The 22,710-nt window shown below is 42.7% G+C and overlaps 1 protein-coding gene across 1 annotated transcript in view; it reads right to left on the bottom strand.

Annotated features, from left to right (window-relative positions):
• Nucleotides 1-8,315: 8,315 nt before the first annotated feature.
• Nucleotides 8,316-22,710, bottom strand: part of LOC129824827 (potassium channel subfamily K member 3-like) — a 59,467-nt gene continuing 45,072 nt past the window's right edge. The window contains exon 2 of the mRNA XM_055884332.1: nucleotides 8,316-12,291. Coding sequence (XP_055740307.1) covers nucleotides 11,354-12,291 — 938 coding nt within the window. The 3' untranslated portion in view covers nucleotides 8,316-11,353. The remainder of the gene's footprint in view (nucleotides 12,292-22,710) is intronic.

The following is a 22,710-nucleotide window of genomic DNA, read 5'->3' as shown; positions in this document are numbered from 1 at the left end:
AGACATCAACCTGCTATCATCTAGAAGGTGAGGTCAGTACAGCCACATCAAAGCTGGAACAGAGACTGAAAAAAAGAATCTATCTTAAGGCCATCAGACTGTTAAATAGCCATCACTAGCCGGCTTCCACCCGGATAAGCAACCTCGCATCTCCCAAACCTAGAGATCCATCAGTCAACTCTGATTGATCTAATTTTAACAAATACACCTTTCCTTGTTCGGGCGAGAGAGGGAGATGCGGTGTTGGACCAGTTTGAGGAGTTCATCCGCCGCTTCCGGGCAGTCTTCGACCACCCACCCTGGGGTAGAGCGGCGGGTGAATACCTCTTCCATCTGAGGCAGGGGACGAGGAGCGCCCAGGAGTTCGCCCTGGAGTTTTGGACCCTGGCTGCCGGCGCGGGATAGAACAAAAGGGCCCTGATCGACCATTATTGCTGCAGTCTGCGCGAGGACGTCCGTCGGGAGTTGGCCTGCAGAGACACTACCCTCACGTTCGACCAACTGGTGGACCTGTCCATCCAGCGGGATAACCTGCTGGCTACCCGCGGACGTTCAGATCGGGGTCTGTTGGTTCCATCCACCCACACCCCCTCTCCGATACCCATGGAGCTGGGATGGGCAGTGCGGAGCGTAACTATGACGTGGGGGACCGGGAGCTGTTGGCTGTCGTCAAGGCCTTGAAGGCGTGGAGACATTGGCTTGAGGGGGCTAAACACCCTTTTCTCATCTGGACTGACCACCGCAATCTGGAGTACATCCGGCAGCGAGGAGACTGAACCCTCGCCGGGCAAGGTGGGCCATGTTTTTCACCCGTTTTGTGTTCACCCTTAACTATAGACCAGGCTCCCAGAACGTGAAGGCAGACGCATTGTCCCGGCTGTATGACACAGAGAAGCGGCCCATGGATCCCACTCATATACTCCCTACCTCCTGCCTGGTGGCGCTGGTAGTGTGGGAGCTGAACACGGACATTGAGCAGGCGTTATGTGAAGAGCCCGCTCCCATCCAGTGTCCCGCTGGGCGTCTGTACGTCCCGTCTGCTGTTCGTGACCGGTTGATCTATTGGGCCCACACGTCACCCTCCTCTGGTCATCCTGGGATCGGTTGGACATTGCGCTGTTTGAGCAGGAGGTACTGGTGGCGGTACTACCTTGGCTAAGGACGTGAGGGTTTATGTTTCCTCCTGCTCGGTGTGCGCCCAGTGTAAGGCTCCTAGGCACCTGCCCAGAGGGAAGCTACACCCCTTCCTTGTTCCACAACGGCCTTGGTCGCACCTGTCGGTGGATTTTCTTACCGATCTTCCCCCTCACAGGGTAATACCGCAATCCTGGTCGTTTTGGATCAGTTCTCTAAGTCCTGTCGTCTCCTCCCTCTGCATGGTCTCCCTACGGCCCTAAAGACTGCGGAGGCCTTGTTTACGCACGTCTACCAGCACTACGGGGTGCCTGAGGATATAGTGTCTGATCGAGGTCCCCAGTTCACGTCTAGGGACTGGAAGGCGTTCAAGGAACATCTGGGGGTCTCGATCATCCTTACTTCAGTATTTCACCCCAAGAGTAATGGGCAGGTGGAGAGAGTAAACCAGGATGTGGGCAGGTTTCTGCGGTCCTATTGCCAGGACCGGCCGGGGGAGTGGGCGGCGTTCGTGCCCTGATGGTGGCACAGAACTCGCTTCGCCACTCCTCCACTAACCTCTCTCCCTTCCAGTGCGTACTGGGGTACCAGCCGGCTCTGGCGCCGTGGCATCAGAGTCAGACCAAGGCTCCTGCGGTGGATGACTGGTTCAGGCGTGCGGAGGAGACATGGGAAGCTGCCCGTGTTCACCTTCAGCGGGCTGTGCTGCGCCAAAAAGAGAACGCAGACCGTCACCGCAGTGAGGCTCCGGTTTTCGCACTGGGGGACCGGGTCTGGCTCTCGACCCGAAATCTGCCCCTCCGCCTGCCCTGCTGGAAGCTGGGTCCGCAGTTTGTGGGGCCATTTAAAGTCCTGAGGAGAGTGAACGAGGTTTGTTATAGGTTACAGCTTCCCCCGATTACCGTATTAACCCCTCGTTCCATGTGTCTCTCCTCCGCCCCCTCTGGACATCGAGGGGGTCCCGGCGTACTCCGTTCGCTCCGTACTGGATTCGAGGCGTCGGGCGAGGGGCCTTCAGCATCTTGTTGAGTGGGAGAGGTACGGTCCGGAGGAGAGGTGCTGGGTCGAGGACGTGTTGGACCCTTCAATGCTGCAGGAGTTCCACCGTCTTCGTCCGGATCACCCTGCGCCTCGCCCTCCCGGTCGTCCCCGAGGCCGTCAAGGGGTGGGACTGTCACAACCTCCGCCAAAGTTGGTCCCTCTCCTTGTTGGTTGGTCCCTCTCCTCGGGCGGCGTTCGGTGGTCGACGTCACCGGTCTTCTAGCCATCGCAGATCCAACTTTCATTTTCCATTTGTTTGTCTTGTCTTCCCACACACCTGGTTTCAATTCCATCAATACATGTTGTGTATTTATCCCTCTGTTCCCCCCATGTCCTTGTCCGGAATTGTTTATTGTAAGTGCTTGTGCACGTTATGTCTGGTGTGCTACGAGTTTTGTACCCATTGTATTTTGATTGTTTTGTTTACGGTGATTTTTACTATTAAACTGCGCCGTTGTAACACAGTTTTTGCTCTCCTGCGCCTGACTTCTCTGCCGCCAGTACGCACCCCTTACAACAGCAGTGTAATATATTTCTACTGGTGTCTTCACATTAGTAACCATTGCCCAATTGTTTGTGTTAGAGATGTGAGAATACAAAAATCTAAGCCTCGTATCATCACAAAGAGGAACTTTAAAAACGTCCGTGAACAGACTTTTTGACATTATCTTCTTGCGAATATAGGGGGTGCTGTTTCGACTTAGCATAAATTGGTCTCCAGATTAAACTGCCTAGTACTCAATTCTTGCTCGTACAATATGCATATTATTAGTATTATTGGATAGAAAACACTCTCTAGTTTCTATAGCCGTTGGAATTATGTCTCTGAGTGAAACAGAACTCCTTCTACAGCACTTTTCATGACAGGGAGTGAGATTTCTGAAATCTTGGCCCCTATTCCCAGGTCAGTTGTAATGTCCCTGTAAATGCTATGGGGAAACAAACACTGCCTACGTCTTCCTCTAGATGTCAGTAAGTGGTGACGCTTTGAATGGAGTCGATTGCGCAATCAGGGCCTGTATAAAAGACCAATGACCGGAAAGACATTTATTTTCGTCTCTGCGCCTGACGCACGATGGACGTCGGTCTTGCCTCCTTCCAAGATGTTGTTTAGCCAGTAATATTTCTCCGGTCATGTTTTTACTCGTTATAGGTGTTAAAAACATCATAAGGTAGTTAATTTAAACTGTTTCATAGCAATTTATATCCGTTTAGGGCGATTTTATGGCATTTCTGTGTGACACACTTCGAGGAGCTGGGCACTTTTCTAGTGCATGGTGAACGTTAGTGGCCAATTCGACGGGACAAGAGGACATCTTTTGACGAAAAGACGATTAGACCGGAGAAAGGATTCATTGCCCAAGATTCTGATGGCAGTTCAGCTAATAGTAAGAACTATTTATGATGATAAATCGTTGTTCTGTCGAAAAATGTTAAACGCTTATGCCGCCATTTTCTTTGGGGTAGCTTCGCTTTGGCGCAACCTGTATTGAAAAGTAAGGATAATTAAAAAAATGTAATTCAGCGATTGCATTAAGAACTAAATTGTCTTTCAATCGCTGTCCACCCTGTATTTTTTAGTCAAGTTTATGAGTATTTATGCATTAGACAAGATCACTGTCCAATATGGCGCCCGACATTTTCTGACCAGCTTGGCTACTTTTCTCATTGTATTGCACATTGCACATTTTCTAACAAACTCTATATGTATGTTGTAATATGATGTTACAGGAGTGTCATCTGAAGAATTCTGAGAAGGTTAGTGAAAAAATTAATACATTTTGGTGGTGATAATGCTATCGCTCTTTTTGCCATGAATCAATGCTGGGGTAATGTTTGCACATGTGCTATGCTAATATAACGATTTATTGTGTTTTCGCTGTAAGACACTTAGAAAATCTGAAATATTGTCTGGATTCACAGGATCTGTGTCTTTCGATTAGTGTACGCTGTGTATTTTTAAGAAATGTTTTATGATTAGTAATTAGGTAATACACGTTGCTCTCTGTATTTATTCTAGTCGAGTTGTGATGGTGGGTGCAATTGTAAACTATGATTTCTACCTGAAATATGCACATTTTTCTAACAAAACCTATCCTATACAATAAATATGTTATCAGACTGTCATCTGATGAGGTTTTTTCTTGGTTAGTGGCTATCAATATCTTTATTTGGCCGAATTGGTAATAGCTACTGGTGGAGAGAAAAAATGGTGGACAAAGAAAAATGGTGCTAACGTGGTTAGCTAATAGATTTACATATTGTCTTCCCTGTAAAACATTTTAAAAATCAGAAATGCTTGCTGGATTCACAAGAAGTGGATCTTTCATCTGGTATCTTGGACTTGTGATTGAATGATATTTAGATGCTACTATTTAATTGTGACGCTATGCTAGCTACGCTATTCAGCTTTTTTACTGGTGGGGGAGGTGGGGGTGCTCCCGGATCCGGGTTTCTGAGTCGGTAGAAGTTATCTTTATTTTAGTGTCCTTGATTGTATTTCAGCTATACCTGAACCTGATTAAGCTTTGAGCCTCTTTGCAGATGTCTTCAATACTATCTTATATAATCATGATCCCTTCAAAAAATTAAGGGTTGAAAGTAGATTGAATGCCTGGTACACTCCAGAATTATCAGAAGTAATTCTTATTCATAAAAGAGATGAGGCTTTGGTCTAGGCCAGGAACACCGGATTAGGCCCAGACTGGCAAGCTTTTAACACTAGCACCTCCTGGCCTTTCAGCCTATAAAAGTTGACAAAGTTGCCGGGCGTCCAATTTAGCATACACATCAGATGCATGTCAACCTGCAAAGTACGCAAACATAAGCACCAAGACTTGATAAATAGTGCATAAACAATTGTAAAGCATGAACTGCATAAAGAAATATTAGTGGAAATACAGTACCAGTCAAAAGTTTGGACACTACTACTCATTCAACGGTTTTTCTTTATTTGACTATTTTCTACATTGTAGAATAATAGTGAAGACATCAAACTATGAAATAGCCCCCCTTTGCCTTGATGACAGCTTTGCACACTCTAGGCATTCTCTCAACCAGCTTCACCTGTGTAATGGAAACTATCGGAAATACAATCCAGCAGCAAAACTCATCTGCCAGCCTTACGACGAAGCAAGCTGCATGAATGGGCAGCTAGGTGGAGTTCAGGCACTTGTGAAAACCTACTATCAATATGCCCTGCTCATTCATTGTTATTCCCACAAACTAAACTTAGTTTTAGCACAGGGGACAAGCAATTCTCAATACGCAAAGTATTTTTTTTGTATCATTGACAGTTTTCCTAACTTTTTTTACCTGGTCATGCAAAAAGACAGCCATGCTTACTGAGATTGACAATACCATTGCGGTAATGGGAGGCTTTGCTATTCATTGGAACTTCAAAAGTAGAGCAGTGCATGGTGTGCACCAACGCCAGAGATAATTGGATATTGTTAATTGAAATGCATTCCAGGTGACTACCTCAAGAAGCTGGTTGAGAGAATGCCAAGAGTGTGCAAAGCTGTCAAGGCAATGGGTGGCTACATTGAAGAATCTCAAATATAAAATATATTTTGATTTGTTTAACACTTTTTTGGTTACTACATGATTCCATGTGTTGAACGAGACACATTCTGTCTCCTAGAGATGAACGTACTTTGGTGCAAAAAGCGCAAATCAGACCTATATCTATCCTACCCTGTCTTTCTAAGGTCTTCGAAAGCCAAGTTAACAACAGATTACTGACCATTTCGAATGCCACCGTACCTTCTCTGCTATGCAATCTGGTTTCAGAGCTGGTCATGGGTGCACCTCAGCCACGCTCAAGGTCCTAAACGACATCATAACCGCCATCAATAAGAGACATTACTGTGCAGCCGTATTCATCGACCTGGCCAAGGCTTTCTTTTTGGCAGACTTGACAGCCTTGGTTTCTCAAATGATTGCCTCGCCTGGTTTACCAACTACTTCTCTGATAGAGTTCAGTGTGTCAAATTGGAAGGCCTGTTGTCCGGACCTCTGGCAGTCTCTATGGGGATGCCACAGGGTTCATTTCTCGGGTACAATCTCTTCTCTGTATACATCAATGATGTCGCTCTTGCTGCTGGTGATTCTCTGATCCACCTCTACGCAGACGACACCATTCTATATACTTCTGGCCCCTCTTTGGACACTGTGTTAACTAACCTTCAGACTAACCTTCAATGCCATCCATCTGTCATTCCGTGGCCTCCAACTGCTCTTAAATGCAAGCAAAACTAAATGCATGCTATTCAATCGATCACTGCCCGCACCTGCCCGCTCGTCCAGCATCACTACTCTGGACGGCTCTGACTTAGAATACGTGGACAACTACAAATACCTAGGTGTCTGGTTAGACTGTAAACTCTCCTTCCAGACTCACATTAAGCATCTCCAATCCAAAATTAAATCTAGAATCGGCTTCCTATATCGCAACAAAGCATCCTTCACTCATGCTGCCAAACATACCCTCGTAAAACTGACCATCCTACCGATCCTCGACTTCGGCGATGTCATCTATAAAATAGCCTCCAACACTCTACTCAACAAATTGGATGCAGTCTATCACAGTGCCATCCGTTTTGTCACCAAAGCCCCATACACTACCCACCACTGCGACCTGTATGCTCTCGTTGGTTGGCACTCGCTTCATACTCGTCGCCAAACCCACTGATTTTGGGTCAGGCCCGAATCTTCTGCCCGGCTGAGATGGTTAAAAAAATGTATAATCAACTGAATGCACCGCTTAGTTCGTAGAGCTGTGGTTACGTAACACTCCCAAAGTCATCCAACCATTGTAATAAATGTAAAGCAATTGCCGTGTGTGGTCAGATGCTCATTTCAGCACAGTTTTGATTGTGTCAGCGCCATTGCGCTGCTTTGAGACAAGCATGGGAACTCATCTTGATAAATCAATCAATGTAAGATTTTTGTTTTCACTGAATCACCATTTGGAAATGTTTCAATTGGGTTGGCAATGTTAACTAAGTTATGGTGAGTGCACATGGTCATTAGTCTAGGAATTTAAAGCAGTGCAGATCTACTCTAAAACACACACACTAGGCCTATATAGCCTACCTGATGAGCTTCCCTGATGTTTTCCTGAACGTTCTAATACTTTTCTGCTCTTTCAGTCATTTTTCCTGCGAATACACATTTTGACACTTTTCCCCATAGGATATTCAAGTCATTTGACATGTTTTCTTATTAGCCTTATGGACATAGAAACTGTGCTACAATGGTTAAACAGGTCACATGGCCTACGTTGTTTCTATAACAAGGCAGTGCCTATAGAAAGTCTACAACCCTTGAAAGTTTTCACGTTTTGTTGAGTTAAGATTCAGTTCTAGTTTTATGTCATTGATCTACAGGACAGGAAGGACCCTGGTCGGGGATTTCACCTTGAGGCCATTGGTGATTTTTAAACACTTACAGAGTTCAATGGCTCTGACGGACGAAAACTAAAGATGGATCAACATTATTGTAGTGACTCTAAAATAATGATCTAAATTACAGTGAAAAGATGAATAAAGATATACAGATGCATATGTATCCAATAAATCACTCAACTAATATTGCAAACAATACTGCAAAGGAATACACTTTTGGGCCTAAATGCAAAGCCTTATGTTTGGGGCAAATCCAACACAGCACTTCAATGAGTAACTGCCTCCTTATTTTCAAGCATGGTGGTGGCTGCATCCTTGTATGGGTATTCTTGACATTGGCAAAGACTGGGGAGTTTTAGCTAAGCACAGGCTAAATCCTAGAGTAAAACCTGCTTCAGTCTGCTTTACACCAGACACCGGGAGAGGAATTCACCTTTCAGTAGGACCATAACCTACAACACAAATCCAAATCTACACTGGAGTTGCTTACCAAGAAGACAGTGACGAAGAGTTTTATAGTTTTTAATTAAACTGCTTGAAAATCTATGGCAAGACTTGAAAATTGCTGGCTAGCCATGATCTCCAATGCCTTGACAGAGCTTAAAGAATTTTGAAAAGAATAATGGGTGAATATGGCACAGTACAGGTGTACAAAGCTCTAATGAGATTTACAGCTCAGCTGTAAGGTGTTTCTAACATATATTGACTCAGGGGGAGAATAATTATATATAATCAAGGTATATTAGTGTTTTATTTTTCATGAATCCCCCCCAAAAAAATCTTCCACTTTGACATTAGCGTATTTTGTCTTGTACGTTGACAGAAAACATATAATTAAATTTGAATCGCACTTTGTAACACAATACAATTTGAAGAAATCCAAGAGGGGCGTAGACTTTCTATAGTTACTAAAACCACTTTGCTAAACAGGCAAAATAAGTGATTAGGTAGAAACACTTGTTCATTGACTTACTGAAATGATTATCTTGTAATTGTAGGCTATTTGCTGATAGATTATTTTCAATATTATTGCAACAGTAGGCCTACCTACTCAATAACATCATATGGGGTTACTCACCACAATCCATTGAATAATAAGAAGTGTTCATCATTAGCCGCAGGAAGGGGGTGTTGGAAGTGCTCCTGATAAATTTAAATCAATTTATCAAATGACATAATTACTCCTGTCTGTTCAGAAATAAATGAAATCCTTGAAAATACTACACCAGATAACATAATTTAGCCACATGTGCATCGTTTGTCACATCATTAAGCGCATTTTGATTTTATTATTCTTTTATTTTATTGAACTATTTAAAATACATACTGATGCCCCACCAGGCAACAATTACATACTGTAATTCAAAATTCAAAAGGTAATCGCAAATCTGAGCTATCTTTGTTGCAGGTTCATGGAAACAGTTGAATAAGATGAAAAAAAAGAAGAAACCCACACACTGCTTCTGCTAGTATCACCGCTTCCCACCAAGCCCTATGTATTGGCCTTGAGGCCGATACGTAGGGCTTGGTGGGGAGCGGTGATACTAGCAAGAGCAGTGTGCGGGTTTCTTCTTTTTTTCTCAACAATCACGCTGTTTTGTTTCACCAAGCTGCTGAAAAATACTGTGATGAACTGAGATTTTAACTTTCACTTTGGTTACCATTACCACCAAATCAGAATATATAAAAATGAAAAAAATAAATGTTGGTATTCAATTTCCAATTTCTATACTTTATTAAGAAAATGTGATTAATAATTCCAACTCAAAGAAATGGTCATCTTCAAATCAATCTGAAGTGATTGTGTCACGCCCTGGCCTTAGTATTATTTGTTTTATTTATTATTTTAGTTAGGTCAGGGTGTGACATGGGGTATGTGTGTATTTTGGGGTATTATATGGTAGAGGGGGTGTTGGTTGTAGTTTATGGTTTTGTGTTGAGTGTATGTGTCTAGCTGTGTCTATGTTGGGTGTCGTTGTCTAGGAAAGTCTATGGTGGCCGGAATGGGTTCTCAATTAGAGACAGCTGATTTCTGTTGTCTCTAATTGCATATTTAAGGCTGCCATAGGCTTTAGCTGTTTGTGGGTCATTGTATATGTCGACGTAAGTAGTTTGTGTGTGCACTTGCGTTTGAAGTTTCACGATCTTTTGTTAGTGTGGTTTAAGTGTTTCGTGTTCATCTTCGTCGTTATAAATTAAAGAAGATGTATTCATATCATGTTGCGCCTTGGTCCTCTCATTCATGTCAACACGGTCGTGACAGATTGAATCAAAAAGAGTTTCAATGAACTCCATGAAATGATTTTAAAATCTGTTAAACATTTAAAGTACCATCTCATGATGTTTCAAATAAATCTAATTTCTCTATAACATAAAGATTATTCAGTAAATCATTAACTTGTGATCAATATGAGCCTCACCAAAGACGCTCTATCTGCTTGAGGATGTGCATTCCCAGTAGACAAAATGTGCCATGTGACATCATAATGATGTAGGTTTCTGGTTATAAATTGGTTTTCTGGTTGAGGAGATGGAAAATAAGCAGATTAAAACCAAGTACAGACTTGTTTTTTTTTCATATTTTGGTTGTTATGACAGCCAGATGTAGACATATTTTTCTGGATGCTAAAAAGGCATTTAGAAATCTATTTCAACCAAATAGATATTTATATTTCAAAGACAAAAGACATCAGAACCAATACCCTGTGTAGTTCAATTGAAACAGCTGTAACTTTTTGGATTTGTGCTTCTTCTTGGATGATACACACACACACCGGCATATGGTAAGTCAATTCATATGAAAGTACATATACATTTTAAAATGAATTTGACGATGCAAATTTGAAGCAAATTCTAAGCCTACAAAACAAGGATCCCAGAAGTAAAAATGTGTGTCATTTTCATAGGGCATAAATCTCCCTTAGACAACATTTAAGAGCATTACACCTATAAGAATAAATTATTTAGGTACCAAAAAAATCAGGTGAGTAAACATAAATTCCAGTGCCTTAAAGCACACAATAATGTTATAAAGTGCAGCAGTAAATTAGACTGTCTACTACAGTATACACAGTGAGCCCAAATGCTCTCAGTAAAACCCTATCATGAAAACATAAAACAAATTAATAACAAACATACAGTAAATCAATTATATGGATGTAAAAAAAAGCATTAGAAAGAAAATTACAATACTTTTTACAAAGTATGATAGGTCTTGAGGATTGAGAGAAAGATACAGTAAGTAACTAAAGCAGATCAAAAGTGTTTAGCTTGAAACTGAACTTCCGTTACAGACTCAAGACAGTCGACTGAGTTTTTAGAATACTTTAACTGAAAATATACCTTCTTCCCTAGTAAGTACATTGGTTAAAAACGGTATCCACATGAGAAATATATTTACATTTATTTTATTGATGACTACTGGGAGTTTTTAATTGATGATTACTGAGAGTAACACTTCTATATATCTCTTGTGATATATTGAAGTGATAATATTATTTGTGAAAAATAATATCACTTCACCAAACATAAAATCAAGTGTAGCTTATGATGCACAGTTTCTTAAAATTAATAATCCTCGCTTTCACGTAAAAGTATGTCTCGCATAGTGCAATGTCCTCTTATCATTCAAACAATCTCCCAATATTGAAGATCAAGAACTTCAACCTTAAATACGGCAAAATGTGAAAGGATGCTGAAAATATATAGATATAAGATATAGTTCAAGGGTCAAAACTCCGGCCTATTCTTGCTAACCCTAACCCAGGCCTCTATATGGAGCTTCGCCGCTTGCTGTGTCCTAGTCTGTATGGGGTGAGACTGTGCAGGCCCGTGGACACAGAGCTGATGGCGGAGTGGGGATGGTGCATGCTGTAGACGCAGCCGTTGGAGTGAAGCGGGTGGAGGGGGTCGGAGGAAAAGACCTCCCCCTGCTCCATGTATGTGTCCGAGGTGGACAGGTCCCGGGGGATGATCATGGGGATGGAGTACTGCAGCTTCTCCCTGCTCTTGTACCACAGGCAGGAGCACATGGACTGGAAGTGGAGCACCTCCGCGTACACGTTCCGCAGCCCCCGCCCTGCTCCCCCCACACCACTGTTCCCTGATCCTCCACCACACCCTGAGGCAGCTGAGGAGGAGGAGGGCAAGTCGGGGGCGCAGCGCATGTGGTTGTGCCCTCCCGCCTGGCCGTTTCGGGAGAGGAGGGCGCGCTGCTCGGCGTCCCGCTTCTCGTCCTCCGCGTTCATGGTCATGAAGCGCAGCACGACCAGGTTGAGGAAGGCTCCGATCACGGTCAGGCCAGTGAGAATGTAGATGAAGCAGAAGGCCACGTACTTGGGGTTGGTCTGTAGAGCGTGATCCTTCTGCAGTGCCACATAGTCCCCGAAGCCGATAGTGGTGAGCGTAATGAAGCAGTAGTAGTAGGCGTGGAAGAAGCTCCATCCCTCGAAGTAGGAGAAGGAGAGTGCTCCAATGCACAGCGTGCTCATGCAGGAGATGAAGCCAATGGCCACCATGTTGACCATGGAGACCTCAGTGCGCCGCATGCCAAGGCACTTCTTCAGGCGGTGCAGCAGGTAGCGCACCAGGGTGTTGATGCGCTCGCCCAGGCTCTGGAACATGACCAGGGTGAGAGGGATGCCCAGCAGGGCGTAGAGCATGCAGAACACCTTGCCTCCATCCGTGCTGGGGGCCGCATGGCCGTACCCTAAGACAGAGAGAGACAGCAGTTTAGAGTCAGTGGGGTGGAACAGACAAAATGAAGTCAGTTGAGTTGTTCAATTGAGTTTGTTGAGTTACTTTGTTTAGTGAGTGAGCGAGTTAGTTGAGTTAGTTAGTCAGTCGCGTCAGTTGAGTTTCTTCTATAGTCGTTAGTCTTTTGAGTTAGTCAGTTGGTCGAGTTACTTAGTTGAGTTACTTCGTCAATTGAATTGGGGATGAAGGTCGAGAGTGCCACAGTTCTGAAATTCAACACAATTTAATATTCTTCATTTTGAGGGGCTCCACAATGGACATTGGCAGAATGCAAGGGAGTTATGAATGGGCAGCAGTAGTGGAGGCGAGAATGGTTCAGTGTTGATGTTGTGTGGGGGAGAAAGGCCTTCAATTATTCATAACGAGTCGGTCTCTCTGGGGTTTGGCAAGTATAGACCACTAAGGACAGTTGCTCCTAATTAGCCCCTTACATTGTTTTGGATGAGATGCACTTGCTGTCAATATGAATGTTCTCTCTTATTGAAGGAAGATCAGTTAAGGGTATTATTTTTGAACATTGTTTCTGCTAGGTGTGTTGTACAAGGTTTGTATCATTAATTACAGTACACAGATACTGCATAATGGAAACACAATGTATTCGGTATGCTAGAGTGTTACCTGGCCAACTGAACAGGCTTTGACATGATTGATCAAGGGAAAGAAAGAACAAAGACTGTCTAAAAAAATAGAGACACCCAATTTAAGCAGAAAGCGCCCAACTTCACAAGTCCAAGCAATAATGAAATATGATTTTACGATTAGCGCAATTCTTTTAAAACTAACATTTTTTTAAAAACGGGTTGATATGAGATGAGAAACAGGTTTCGGTGATCTTGCACTTACTGATAGAGCCACTTAAAACCACTTGGAATGATAGAATAAAGGGTTTTTCAACACTTCACAGCAGTTCTGAAGAAATGACTCATTCCATGGGTACACCAGCTGAGCTGACCAAGCGGATTAACCCACTGAACGAGTGATCTGCCATGCACCCTGGCACATTTGCGGTGAAATATCATTCAGGCTGAAAAATCTAGCTTTTAACCGATGTATCAAAAGTGCAGCCAACCTCAATCCCACACACATCCCGTCCCCCACACGTGTCCTTTAACATGGTTGTCAAGGGAAATATATTTCCACGTGCGGCGGACCAGTTGCATGCAAGATCCTTGCAACCCGGTGTCAGATGACAATGGTGCCAGAAAAGACCGTCCAATTGTTTGCATGTAATTACTTTGCTGTTTGATTTCATTTCAAGGGCTCTGGTTTTATTGCTTCACCAACCTGTGTGGTTAACTCATCTGTCTCGCTGAAGGCAAATTAGTTTAAAATCTCACCCGCTGCACTGCCTTGAAAGGGAAAGCTGCCCCGGGCTTTGGCTCTTCCTCTCCGAAGTGAGAAGAAATAACATCCCGACGACACTTAGCTACTTCTAGCTTAATCTACTGTACGTTAAAGCCTTCCTATCCTGAGACGTGTCATGTTGTTTTCAGATGAGTTTCCCATCTCTATCTTTCTTCACCTTGTCCTATAAGGCAGATTACGATGCGCTACGGTGTCCCACACGAACATACTTTTAAGATCATTTACAGCATGTACCTCTTCGTCCACGGTGCTTACGAGGACGCAAGTGTGGCAGGAGATTTACTGCCTCGATTCTCATTTTCAACATCCTTCAATATTTCTGTCTCTCTCATATCTCTCTCTCATCTCTCTCTCATCTCCCCCTCTCTCTTGCTCTCTCTCTCTCTGTCCCATCTCCCCCTCTCTCAATCTTAAAATGATCAACTTTAGTTTAGATACAAGCACCATGAAACACTATCAATTAATTTGGGGAAAATCTGTTTTTTGCACCTAACTTGCTTACTACGTTTTCCATCTGGTTTCTTACTTGACAGACTCCGTGAAATGATGACCTCTTCCTAAATATATCCCCCAAAAATGTGTGTATGGTTTCCTCGAAACAAGGGTGTGTCTCAATTTACCCCTTTGGCTCAAATATCGCACTCTCCACTATAAATTGTGAAGATTAGCTGATAATGGATGAATACAGACCAAATTGAAGTGTCTTGGGTTTCTTTGCGTGTTCTATAGTCTTGTAAAGATAGGGGGGTGTCTGGGACAGGTAATGTATTAATCCATGACGTTTTTTAAGGAAAAGGTTTTGTAAAAGTTGCACCTTACCTCGGATCATCTTGAAACGTTCTATTTCAAGCTAACTTTCATGTTTTATATGGTTTTTAATTGGTTTCTCTGTTCATTTTCATTATCCTTTTTCAGCGTTATGATATCCATAACATCCATAATGGTTGTGGATGTGATGGATATTGAAGTATCATATCTTAGCTTCAGAAGATTGTGTATCCACCACATTGTGTGTGCTTGTTCTGGCATGTATTCTTTAGACCAGTGGTTCTCAACTGGCTTTGCCTGGGGACCCAAATTTGACAATGACAATTTTTTATTTTATTTATTTATTTCACCTTTATTTAACCAGGTAGGCAAGTTGAGAACAAGTTCTCATTTACAACTGCGACCTGGCCAAGATAAAGCAAAGCAGTTCGACACATCCAACAACACAGAGTTACACATGGAGTAAAACAAACATACAGTCAATATTACAGTACAACAATAAGTCTATATACAATGTGAGGTGAGATAAGGGAGGTAAAAGGCAAATAAATACCATGGTGGTGTAGTAAATACAATATAGCAAGTAAAACACTGGAATGGTAGATTTGCAGTGGAAGAATGTGCAAAGTAGAAATAGAAATAATGGGGTGCAAAGGAGCAAAAATAAATAAAAAATACAGTAGGGGGATGAGGTAGTTGTTGGGGCTAAATTATAGATGGGCTATTTACAGGTGCAGTAATCTGTGAGCTGCTCTGACAGCTGGTGCTTAAAGCTAGTGAGGGAGATAAGTGTTTCCAGTTTCAGAGATTTTTGTAGTTTGTTCCAGTCATTGGCAGCTGGAACTGGAAGGAGAGGCGGCCAAAGGAATAAATGGTTTTGGGGGTGACCAGAGAGATATACCTGCTGGAGCGCGTGCTACAGGTGGGTGCTGCTATGGTGACCAGCGAGCTGACATAAGGGGGGACTTTACCTAGCAGGGTCTTGTAGATGACCTGGAGCCAGTGGGTTTGGTAACGAGTATGAAGCGAGGGCCAGCCAACGAGAGCGTACAGGTCGCAGTGGTGGGTAGTATATGGGGCTTTGGTGTCAAAATGGATGGCACTGTGATAGACTGCATCCAATTGATTGAGTAGGGTATTGGAGGCTATTTTGCCGAAGTCGAGGATTGGTAGGACGGTCAGTTTTACGAGGGTATGTTTGGCAGCATAAGTGAAGGATGCTTTGTTGCGAAATAGGAAGCCAATTCTAGATTTAATGTTGGATTGGAGATGTTTGATGTGAGTCTGGAAGGAGAGTTTACAGTCTAACCAGACACCTAGGTATTTGTAGTTTTCCACATATTCTAAGTCAGAACCGTCCAGAGTAGTGATGCTGGACGGGCGTGCAGGTGCAGGCAGTGATTGGTTGAATAGCATGCATTTAGTTTTACTTGTATTTAAGAGCAGTTGGAGGCCACGGATGGAGAGTTGTATGGCATTGAAGCTCGTCTGGAGTCGCGACCCAATATTATGGACTGTTGACGATTACATTTTGTAATGTTGTATGGCAGCTGCCTTCTTGGGCAGGCTTCACTTGCAAAATAGAAAAAAAGAAATTAAAGAAAGTATTTACATAGCCAAATTAATGGAGAAAACATTTATAAAAAATTCAAGAGAATAAGCCATTTTAATTAGGAGTCCAGTTCAGGAATGGGGTGTAATACATTATCAGACTCAGAACAACAATACCAGTCCAATAATGTTAATGAACAGTAACACGTACCGGTCCAATAATGTTAATGAACAGTAACACATACCAGTCCAATAATGTTAATGAACAGTAACACACACCAGTCCAATAATGTTAATGAACAGTAACACACACCAGTCCAATAATGTTAATGAACAGTAACACACACCAGTCCAATAATGTTAATGAACAGTAACACACACCAGTCCAATAATGTTAATGAACAGTAACACACACCAGTCTAATAATGTTAATAAACTGTAACACGTACCAGGCCAATAATGTTAATAAACAGTAACACGTACCAGTCTCTAAAATAGAAAAAACAGCAATCATTAGGAATTATTAATCATCAGTTACCATGTGAATAGTTTCACATCCGTAAAGTTTTAATAAAGGTGCATGTTTTTAACCAGTTCAATAGCATGTAATATAAATGTCAGAATTAATTAACAATAATGAACCTAGTGAACAATAACTCATTAACCTGTTAATTTATTGTGTTTGTGTGCGCGTGTGTGGCCTATCAGTGGGAAAGCTGGGGATGTTTCTTCAGTTTGATAAGTTTATTGAAGTCTGGGGTGATGGTTGACAGGACAACTCGGAGGTCATGCTCGCTGTCCAGTTTGTTTCTGCTTTTAGTTTTCAGCATGGCCATAGCAGAGAAGCCACTTTCACACAAATAGGTAGTGCTGAACGGTAGCATGATTCTGATTGCATGACAGGCGAGAACAGGATACTCTCCCACTAAACTGCACCAGAACAGTACTTTGGTGCAGCTCCACCAGCTGATCCTCTGACGCTTCCCATCTCCACTCGAAAGGGGTCCCGTGTCCAGTCGTTTTGTCTCCCGTTCTCCTGCTGGAAGTAGTTGCAAAACTTTCCCTGCAGCTTGACATGATGCTGTTTAACGTATTTTTTTTCAGTGTCGCCGTGCGCTTTGTTGATCAGATTCTGAATATCGAAATCAGCGTTGGGAAACATGCCAATACTCCAGTGGTGGGCCGTCAGGGCCAGCAAGGCCTTCTCTGCTGGCCTAAACATCATCAGAATATAATTTTTTTTAAAATATATTTTCACACAAATATGTATTAAATTATTCCCCAGAGTAAGAGTTATACTCTTCATTTCATAGCTTTCCTCTTGGTTGCACTGTCCAGCCCCAGGTTGAGATTTGGAGGGCTGGTCTTTATGTTAGATCTTTTATCCAATCATATTCAGCCATCATGTGTTGCCGGGGGTCTAAAATCTGCCCTCAGGCCTTCAGAATCAACAGTGCGGGCGCTTGTAGCTTAAAGGGAATGTAAATGAACATTTTGTGTCAAGCAATCAGCTTTAGAGTTGGCTATTGTACGCCTGCTGGCTGGCTCCAGTGTTACACAGGAGCCAGCTAGCAGGCGTAGTGCGTGCACGTCTTTTGATTGGATTACCAATATTGAGAGGCGATCTATGGAGATCTAGGAAACTGAATTTGATAAACTAATTAATTTGCGTACTACTAAGCTGTTTTTTCAACCCACAATGGCGGAAGGAGGAGAAGATATCGATTTGGTCGAGGATATAATTACAACGCCATTCTCAAGACGAACTTTTCAAGAAAAGTTAGACATTGTAAGGAGAGGTCGCCCGACGCCAACGCTACAAAGCCTGTCACAGGCGGGAAAGGGGTTCGTTCGCCACTTTCAAAGTTCCAACTACAAGCGCTATCAATGGCTCACAGGCTCCGAGAAGCACTGCAAACTGTACTGCTGGGAATGCCTATTATTTGCAAGTGATCGATTTGGTGTTTGGAGCCACACTGGCTTTGCAAACTTGAGTTGTCTAACCAAGGCAGCAACGAGACACCAAAGTACGGCTGGGCACTTACAAGCAATAGACTTTTGAAAACTTTTGGGGACACCCGAGTGGATCTACAGCTCAACGAACAAGCGCGCAGGGCAATGGAGCTGCACAATGAAAAGGTGAAGAAAAATAGGGAAATATTGAAAAGACTCATTGATTGTGTCATGTTTTTGGGTAAACACTGTTGTCAATTTCAAGGTGACGCAACGCCTGGTTATACTGCGTTTCTGTCTAAATGTATAGTGTCTAGATCCATGGCATCATAATGATGGTAATAAGAGGTGGATTAATTCGGGTGGGACTGTGTAGGACCTCACTGAAGGCCCAGGCCCCAGGCCCACGGCACGCCACTGCAATACTCCTGTTAGAAACATGATTTGCCCAAACGTAAGCTTCATCTTGAAGGCATCCACTTTGTCCCTCTGTTCAAATCGATTGTGCCCCCTCCCTTGCATTGACACATTGAGCGAATTCAGATGATCAAAAATATCTGCCAGGTAGGAAACCTGTGCGAGCCATTCCTTCCAAGTCCGACCGTAGCTAGCCATTTCAACACTGCTGACGTGCGGTAAAGCGGGAAAGCGCACACACGCTCTTATGTACCCGTAACGTTGTGAACGTCAGCAACAATATGCGCTGAGGCCGTATCCTTTCAAAATAAAAGTGGCACAGAGGGGCAGTGTTTTTACAGCTAATGCCGGTTTGCCTGAGGCTGATGCCATATACACACACTCTCATTCAAATACACACATATTACACGGACACGGACACACACACACATGTAAATAGTGCCAGACATGCACTCAAACATATACTTGTTGGCATTGCCCTTATGATTGTAGTTGTCCTTGATGTCCTTTGTTTTTTTGCATGGTTCTTTTCTGTTTTTCTTTGGGATCTTGGAGGGTTCGGGTCCCGGTTTTTGGCCTTGTGGGAGATCTGTCGACATGCCCTTGAGCAGGGCATTGACCCTGGATACTTCTGTCTGTCACTCTGAATGGGAGTCTGTTGGATGACTGGTGTAGAGTAGTTGTTGAGTGGCTTCACTGCAAGTATATTGTATGTTTCGTGAAAAAAAATAAAAAAAATAATGTTACAGCCAAATACTAACCCGGACGACACTGGACTAATTGTATGAGACTCCCAACCATCAGATGAGACTCCCAATCACGGCCGGTTGTGATACAACCTGGAATCAAACCAGACACCTCTAGCACTGAGATGCAGAGCCTTATAGACAGCTGCACCACTCGGGAGCACTAACAACGAAGATCCACCACCATATTTTACAGTCGGTATGTTTTTTTTCTTCATATGATTGTTTCTTTCAATGCAAAAACCAACCAATTGTGTGTGTGGGCAACGAGCTCTATTTTCATGTCATCGGACCATAGCACCAGTTCAAATCCAAGAGACAAAGCCATTTAGCAAACTCAAGGGGTTTACATTGGATGATGTAAAAAATGTAGCTCTTTAGCCACGGTGGGTGGTGGGTTTTGCATTGAAAGAAAGATGGGTATGCACAAAGTGGATTTACAGTATAGGCACATGTATATTGTTTCATGTGAATATTTTGTTACAATATGTAAAAAATATACAGTACCAGTCAAAAGTTTGGACACCTACTCATTCAAGGGTTTTTCTTTTATTTGTACTATTTTCTACATTGTAAAATAAAAGTGAAGACATCAAAACTATGATATAACACATGAGTCATGTATCACATAGAATCATGTAGTAACCAGAAAAGTGTTAAACAAATCCAAGTAGATTTTATATTTGTGATTATTCAAAGTAGCCACCCTTTGCCTTCATGACATCTTTGCACACTCTTGGCATTCTCTCAGTCAGCTTCATGAGTGTCACACCCTGGCCTTAGTATTCTTTGTTTTCATTATTATTTTTAGGTAGGTCAGGGTGTGACATGGGGAATGTTTGTGTTTTGTCGTTTTGGGTGGTTATATGGTAAAGGGGGTGTTGGGTGTAGTGTTTGTGTTGAGTGAATGTTTCTATGTATGTCTATGGTTGAGTGAATGTGTCTAGGAAAGTCTATGGTTGCCTGAATTGGTTCTCAATCAGAGACAGCTGGTTATTGTTGTCTCTGATTGGGAGCCATATTTAAGGCAGCCATGGGCTTTAGCTGTTTTGTGGGTAATTGTCTATGTTGAACGTTTGTTGCTGGTCTGTGCACTACATTTATAGCTTCACGGTCGTTTTGTTGGTTTGTTTCTTTTTTATGTATAGTGTTCGTTTTGTCTTCATCTCAAATAAAAGAAGATGTCTTCATTTCCCGCTGCGCCTTGGTCCTCTCTCTCACCCACTTATTATGACGGTCGTGACAATGAGGTAGTCACCTGATTGCATTTCAACTAACAGGTGTGCCTTGTCAAAAGTTAAATTGTGGAATTTCTTAATGCATTTGAGCCAATCAGTTGTGTTGTGACAAGGTAGGGGTGGTTTGGTAAAAGACCAAATCCCATATTATGGCAAGAACAGCTCAAATAAGCAAAGAGAAACGACAGTCCGTCATTACTTTAAGACAAGAAGGTCAGTCAATCCGGAAACGTCAAAAAAAACATCCAGCATTATGATAAAACTGGCTCTCGTGAGGACCGCCACAGGAAAGGAAGACCCAGAGTTACCTCTGCTACAGAGGATAAGTTCATTAAAGTTATCAGCCTCAGAAATTGCAGCCCAAATAAATGCTTCACAGAGTTCAAGTAACAGACACCTCAACATCAACTGTTCAGAGGAGACTGAGTGAATTAGGCCTTCATGGTCAAATTGCTGCGTAGGAACCACTAGTAAAGGACACCAGTAAGAAGAAGAAGAGAACTTGCTTGGGCCAAGAAACATGAGCAATGGACATTAGACCGGTGGAAATATGTCCTTTGGTCTGATGAGTCCAAATCTGAGATTCTTGGTTCCAACCGCTGTGTCTTTGTGAGATGCAGAGTTGGTGAACGGATGATCTCCTCTTGTGTGGTTCCCACCGTGAAGCATGCAGGAGGAGATGTGATGTTGTGGGGGTGCTTTGCTGGAGACACTGTCTTGTTATTTATTTCGAATTCAAGGCACACTTAACCAGAATGGCTACCGTAGCATTCTGCAGCGATACGCCATACCATACCATCTGGTTTGAGGTTAGTGGGACTATCATTTCTTTTTCAACAGGACAACAGGACAATGACCCAAAACACACCTCCACTAAGGAGAGTGATGGAGTGCTGTATCAGATGACCTGGCCTCCACAATCACCTGACCTCAACCCAATTGAGATGGTTTGGGATGAGTTGGTCTGCAGAGTGAAGGAAAGAAGCCAACAAGTGCTCAGCTTATTTGGGAACTCCTTCAAGACTGTTGAAAAGCAAGCGGTCCTTCACCCTACATATACAGTAAACTGTAAGCTACGGATGACTGTAGAACTGCTCTGTAAATGACTGCGCAGACCTGGGTTATGTTAGTAAGTAGACTCTTTACTGCACACTGCACACAGTCCTTCAGCCTGGGTATATTATGATACGACACTCTACTACTCTAACCTGTTGGGGATGGGGGCGCTGTTTAGACTATTTATGCTAATTTGGCTAATTTTTTAAACGGCTTCCCACAAAATCCTTGATCGTACAATATGCATATTATTATTATTATTGGATAGAAAACAGTCTATAGTTTCTATAGGAGTTGAAATTTTGTCTCTAAGTGGAACAGAGCCCATTCTACAGCAATTTCCCTGACATGGAGTCAGATTTGAGAAATGTTGGCCACTTTTCTGAAGTCAGTTAAAAGGGCACTGTCGTTGCTATGACTATACGGACACTTCTTACGTCTTCCCCTGGATGCCTTTACGTGATGACGATTCCAATGGGGTCGATTGCGCGTTCACAGGCACTACAAATGAAAAAAACCTTTAGCTAGCAAGTCTTTTCTTGCTGCGTAACGCGCGTGGAAGACACCGACCCTCTCCTGTTCCAAGCGTTAGTTTAGCCTGTTATATTTCTCCGGTCATCTTTTCACTCGTTATAGGAGTTACAAACATCATAAAGTAGTTAATTTAAAGCGTTTTATAGCAATTTATATCCGTTTAGTGCGATTTTGGGACATTTATTTTTGCAACGATGTGAAAAGTTGGGCACGCTTATCAGTTCATCCCGAACGCAGTTGACATTTCCACATGGCAAGAGGACAGCTTTCCACCAAAAGACGATTTCTCCCAAGAAAGGATCCTTTGCCCAAGATACTGATGGAAGAACAGCTCAAGGTAGGACATTTTTATTATGATAAATCGTGTTTCTGTCGAAACATTTTAGTGGCTTAGGACGCCATGTTTTTTGACGTAGCTTCGCTTGGCGCAAACTGTATTGAAAAGTAAGGATAAATTAAAAAATGTAATAACGCAATTGTATTAAGAATTAAATTGTCTATCAATCCCTGTCCACCCTATATTTTTTAGTCACGTTTATGAGTATTTATGTATAAGAGTAGATCACTGTCTAAGTGGCGCAAGGACTTTTTCTTTACCAGCTTGTCTACATTTCACATTGTCTAACCATGATTTTGGTGGCTAAATATAAACATTTTCGATCAAACTGTATATGCATGTTGTAATGTGATGTTACAGGAGTGTCATCGGAAGAATTCTGAGAAGGTTAGTGAAAAAATTAATAT

This window comes from Salvelinus fontinalis, chromosome 27 (assembly GCF_029448725.1).
Source record: "Salvelinus fontinalis isolate EN_2023a chromosome 27, ASM2944872v1, whole genome shotgun sequence".
NCBI classification, from domain to species: Eukaryota; Metazoa; Chordata; class Actinopteri; order Salmoniformes; family Salmonidae; genus Salvelinus; species Salvelinus fontinalis.
The sequence above is the reverse complement of the archived record's forward strand: the minus strand, read 5'-3'. Positions and strand labels throughout refer to the sequence as shown.